This window comes from Egretta garzetta, unplaced genomic scaffold, assembly GCF_000687185.1.
Source record: "Egretta garzetta isolate BGI_Z169 unplaced genomic scaffold, ASM68718v1 scaffold238, whole genome shotgun sequence".
Classification (NCBI taxonomy): domain Eukaryota; kingdom Metazoa; phylum Chordata; class Aves; order Pelecaniformes; family Ardeidae; genus Egretta; species Egretta garzetta.
The window spans coordinates 758,511-763,652 of record NW_009260402.1 but is presented as its reverse complement, the minus strand read 5'-3'; the positions used below and the strand labels follow the sequence as shown (position 1 = coordinate 763,652).

Genomic DNA, 5,142 nt, shown 5'->3' with positions numbered 1-5,142 from the left:
CCCGGCCCTTGGCCTTGTTGACCCTCCCCCGGTTGGGCTGGGCCCATGGCTCCAGCCTGGCCAGGTCCCCCTGCAGAGCCCCCTCCCCCCAGCAGACCCACACTCCCCCCAGCTCGGTGCCATCTGCAAACTTACTGAGGGTACACTCAATCCCCTCGCCCAGGTCATGGATGAAGATGTTAAACAAGACCGGCCCTAGGACTGAGCCCCAGGGGACACCCCTCGTGCCCAGCCGCCAGCTGGATTTAGCTCCATTCCCCACAACGCTCTGGGTTCGGCCATCCAGGCCGTTTTTTACCCAGCAAAAGTACACCCATCTAGGCCATGAACCACCAGCTTCTCTAGGAGAATGCTGTGGGAGACTGTGTCAAAGGAGGATCATCTCCTGCAAGCCAGGATTCCCATCAGGAACACCACACAAGCTGCAGCACCCCCTGCGTGCCTCACCTGTGCTGTTAGAGTCAGGGCTTACCTGCTGCCGCAACCACAATATCAGCACGGATCGTGTGTTGCTTCAGCTCCTCCTTGGGGGTGTAGCGGTGGGATATGGTGACTGTGGCATCGCCTGCAAGAGCCGTTACACAGAGTGCTGTAATTCACTGTGCTACCCAAACCCAGCCACTTCTAAATCCTCCCCTTCAAGGCCACCCATGTATTTATCAGGAACACCCGAGCCCGCTGACAAACCCCTGGGAACAGCCTACAAAGTCAGAGGGAGGGAGCTGGGATGGAAGAAGATAAGGACTCACTGAAGGCGGCTCCAAAATGTTACAATACCATGTGCAGAGTTAACCCATCAGCCTTGACCACAGCCCATGTTATGGGCCAGAGTCCCCAAGGCACTCCAGAGACTGGTTTAGGAGCCCAAAGAGGCCAGCATGGCAGGCTGAGGGCTTTCTTCCGCAGCTGTCTGGCACACAGGCTCTGAGGCCACCAAGCCCCTACCTCCTGGGCGCTCGTGCCTGCCATCCGTATGCAGCAACATGGCGATGGGCATGCCCACGTTCTTCGACCTGCCAGCCACAACCACATTCTTCCCCAGCGTTGGGATGCCTGCAGAGGACAAGATGGAGTCTTAAGACAAGTACAGGCTGGAGTTACTCCAGACAGCAGCCAAGCACTGCAGCAGGAGCAGCTTACCAGTTCTCTTAATGATCTCCCACACCCCCCACGGGGTAGCCGGCAGCATGGAGTACTGGTCGAGGCACATGCGCCCCACATTGATCACATGAAAGCCATCAACGTCTTTGTCTGGAGACACAGCGTTACAAATCCTGCGCTCATCGATGTGTTCTGGAAGAGAACAAAAAGCTTTAACCCTAGGGATCGGCCAAAAGCCTGCTCTCTGCAGCCAGCCAGGGCCCTGACCTGCTGCACCAGCCCCTTCAGAGTTTGGAAGCTTGAAGCTGCTCCAGACTTCCAGCAAGCTGAGGGCTAACAGCTCCCAGCAGAAGGGGACTGGAAGCACTTTGGGACTGCAGCATTGCTCATGCTCAGAGGGTATTTTTAGGCAGCCTCAGCATCACAACAGAGTTCCAGCTTCTGGCTCTGGAAGCTGATACTCCCCACATGAGAACAGATTTCTGTGACTGCCCCCCCCAGCAACTTAACTCGTACAGGCAGCCACGTGCTGGAGTAGCTGCATCAACAACTTTAAGCTGCATCGTGGCAGAGTTGCCACCTCTCATGTCACAGGATAGCCCCTGGGCTGCCACTCCTCCTTCTGGCACACATAAACACTTAAAAGCTTTATGTCAAAGTGGAACAGATGGCAATCTCACTACTCACTGGGTAAAGGAAGCTGTACCAACAGGCCATCCACGTTGGCATCATTATTGAGTTTGCTGATCAAATCCAGTAGCTCCTCTTCAGTAATAGAAGCCGGCCTGAGGATTGTTTCACTGCTGATTCCTGCCCAATGATGGAAAGCACCATGTTAGAGAGCCACGTGTACACAAGGAGGAGAGCAACTTCTTTAATCCATGGAGATTCAAGCTGCCCCGTTTCACTGCTTTGCCAAACCAGGTAGGCACACACCAAGGATTGTGCACTTTGTGTAACAACGAGCACCTTCCAGGCTGGAGACCTTCACAAGTCTTGTGAGTTATGGTTAAGGACCATGAGTATGGGTCTAATGACCTGGGAAAGACTAACTGAAAGCAGGGAGTGCAGGGAGGGCTTGGAGAAACCTAACCGAAGCATGCTACAATGAAGATGCAACAGCATGTCCCATGGTTGCTCTTGACACAGTAAGAATGGGATGTGAGCCTAAAAAAAAAATTACAGCTCCAAAGGAGGCTTCAGGAGCATGGAACACAAGGAGAAATTAAACCATTTATTGCCCCCAGCCCCATGTTTTCTCCAGAAGCGTACTTGGCTGAACACCAAGCAGGACCTCGGCTTGCAAGACTGGAAGGAGCTGCAGGGGAACAAGGTGGCTGAACAACGACTGCATCTCAGGTAGTTGAGGAAAGGCGGCAAATCAGAGCCCTGTCTGGGCTTTATATGGCCCTAAGAAGACTGGAATCCCAAACTACAGAGCTGGATGTTGCCCTAAAGGATTCAAATGGCACGATGCAGATGCAAACGGTGCTGGGGTGCTGTTAATAAACACAACAAGGAAAGCAGCCAGAGGAGTCCCAGGAAATGCTGGGGCAAGCGTGGACTGCCACGCAGCCACGGTGAAAAGCTGCCAGATGGGTGCATCCCATAAAGCTTCCCCCAGCCTCCAGCCTAGAAGACTCCCAACAAAAGCAAGATAAACCAGTTGCTCGCTCCGCTGTTTCAGAACAGAGCGCAAGACATACCGACGTCTGCAGCCGCTTTGGTTTTGTTCAGCACATAGGAATGGCTGGCGGGATCTTCACCAACGAGAACGACGCTGAGGTGAGGTCTCTTGTTTCCAGCCGCTACCCATTGTTCAACCTCGTAACGGGCTTCCTGCCTGATTTGCCGGGCCAGCTTCCTTCCAGAAATCACAACTGCGTCATTTCTAAAACAGAAAGTAGCAAAAAAAACCCAAAGGTTACCGAAGCAGTCAGCATAGTCAGACCCATCAGCACAGGAAAAACAGAAGCAAACTGCAAGCCAGGGCAGAAAAGGCTCTTTTAGTCGAGCTTTGCACAAGCCTATTGCACCTTTGCGTCACATCATGTGAAGCAGCCTATTCCAGTCTCAGTTTACAGCTTTGCTGCCCAAAGCCAGGATCAGCAAAGGCCCAACTTATTTGTGCAGCCTGAGAAAGCGTACGCACCATTCTTCTCTGCAAGGCCAAGAGTCCACGCGCATCGTTCTCCCGGTGCCTGTTTCAAGCTAAGAGACTATTAGCTTCCATTTTTAGAAAGCCAGTCGCCTGTTCCTTGGGAAGGCATGAGAGCTTTGCTACAAAGGACTCATGTAAAGCAGCACTCGCTCCAGTTAAGTGGAGCTTCCACCACCAAAGAGGTCTATTGAGTAATTCTGGCTCGTCGGATGCAGCGCAGGAGGTACCAAGCGCTGTTCCCGGAGATCCTCGTCCCCCACAAATTCCTTGGCAAGACCGTCGGCCCATCTAGTACAGCACGCACCTTGCGCAAGCCAATCTCACACCCTCCCCTGCTCAAGTAGTTGCTGCCATCGCTACAGTTGTGTCTTCAGGCTGTTAAAGCTGGGCTGGGGGTATGCGGTTTCACACCCCCCCCCCCCAGCAGACTGCAGCACCTAGCTGGAGTAGAAGGGACATTTGCCCCTTCAAACCATGTCAAAACAGCGCCTCGCATACATCTCTGGTCTAAATTGGTAACAGGAATATCCAGTCACTGCCAAATGCATTCCAGGCAACTGGACACCCCGCAGTCTATAGCAAGGCTGGCCTGACCTCCAGCTCACTGGGAGGCCACGGCTGCCAGTCCCCGCTCACAACAGGCTGCCCACGCTTTTTTTTCTTCTTCAGGTTATCATCCTATTTGAACGTCATTCCCACTCGCCAATCCCTTTGCGAGAGGATTCACCTTCGCAAGCTTCACTTCTAGACTTCGCTACAGCATTTAAGCCTTGCTTTGCTGCAAGGCTTCGTGACAAGTGCCTTACTCGCTTGCCTGATTAGTCCTGCCTCTGAGCCGGAGCAGGCAGAGATGCTCCCCGCAAGCGTTCCCGTCATTTACGGTGCCTTCCCAAATCGCAATGACGCAGTTGCATCACAACGCCACAAACTACCCCATTTGCCACAGTAATCCAGGAGACGACCGACCCATGGGCACGGTTTCCAACCCCCCCACACACACACCGCACCATCCAACAGGAACAAGCCGAAATGCTGCCATTTCTCCTCCAAAAAAGAACCCATCCCTCAGCTGCCTGGTGCACAGAGCTTCTCCCACCAGGACCCTGCATTAAGTCCAACGCTGCTGGTTTTTGACCTTCTCCGGGTACAATCCTGCACAGGACAGCCACAAGCTACCATCCTGGGCAGGGAAGCCTTTTGCCTAAGTACTTGGAGGTGCAGAGGATCTTTTGTGCTTTTTTAATCCCCTGGCTGACTCAAGTATGTAGTTTTTCCCCCACTTACTGGGAATTAAGTGTTCCTTCATGCCTAACAGCAACAGCCCCACTTAGCAATAACCAGTAAAAACCCATCCCAGACCAGCTCAGCCCTCTAATTCTTGTTTTAGCTTCAGAGCTAAACCTGCGCTAAGATACTGTACATCCACTTAGAGGGAAAAAGGAATTATTTTGAGTGCCTGGCAAGCTAGGGAAAGGAGAATTCATGAAGTCAGACACACCTCATGCCAAGAAGCCCCCCAAAATCTTCCCCTTACGCAAGCCTGAGGCCAAGGTGCCCTGGGCTCCCAGGGGCTGGGGACAACCGCCAGCATCCGCCCTGGGAGCTAAAGGAAAACCGAAATTAGAACTCGGAGCCCTGTTTAGAGGGGGGAAGAGCAGCGAAACCAAAGCACCCGAGCGGCAGCAGCTCTCTCGAGGGGTTTCGGGGCATTAGAGCAAAATCAGAGCAAAATCCACGGGGGTCGGGGGAGAGATGGAAGGGGAAAGTCAGCGGATGCGCAGCCTGAGGCACGGGAGGGATGCTCGGGGGGCTCCGGTCCCTCTCCCGGCGCTTAAACCCGGGGGGAGGCCGGGGCTGGGGGCCCGAGGCCGCTCCGGGGG

The 5,142-nt window shown here is 53.8% G+C and overlaps 1 protein-coding gene across 1 annotated transcript in view; it reads right to left on the bottom strand.

Annotated features, from left to right (window-relative positions):
* MTHFD2 (methylenetetrahydrofolate dehydrogenase (NADP+ dependent) 2, methenyltetrahydrofolate cyclohydrolase) overlaps window positions 1–5,142 on the bottom strand; it is a 14,930-nt gene that overhangs the window by 4,442 nt on the left and 5,346 nt on the right. Inside the window, exons 2-6 of the mRNA XM_009643414.2 lie at window positions 2,808–2,992; window positions 1,789–1,911; window positions 1,141–1,293; window positions 946–1,053; window positions 473–565 (exon numbers count right to left, since the gene is read on the bottom strand). Coding sequence (XP_009641709.1) covers window positions 473–565; window positions 946–1,053; window positions 1,141–1,293; window positions 1,789–1,911; window positions 2,808–2,992 — 662 coding nt within the window. The remainder of the gene's footprint in view (window positions 1–472; window positions 566–945; window positions 1,054–1,140; window positions 1,294–1,788; window positions 1,912–2,807; window positions 2,993–5,142) is intronic.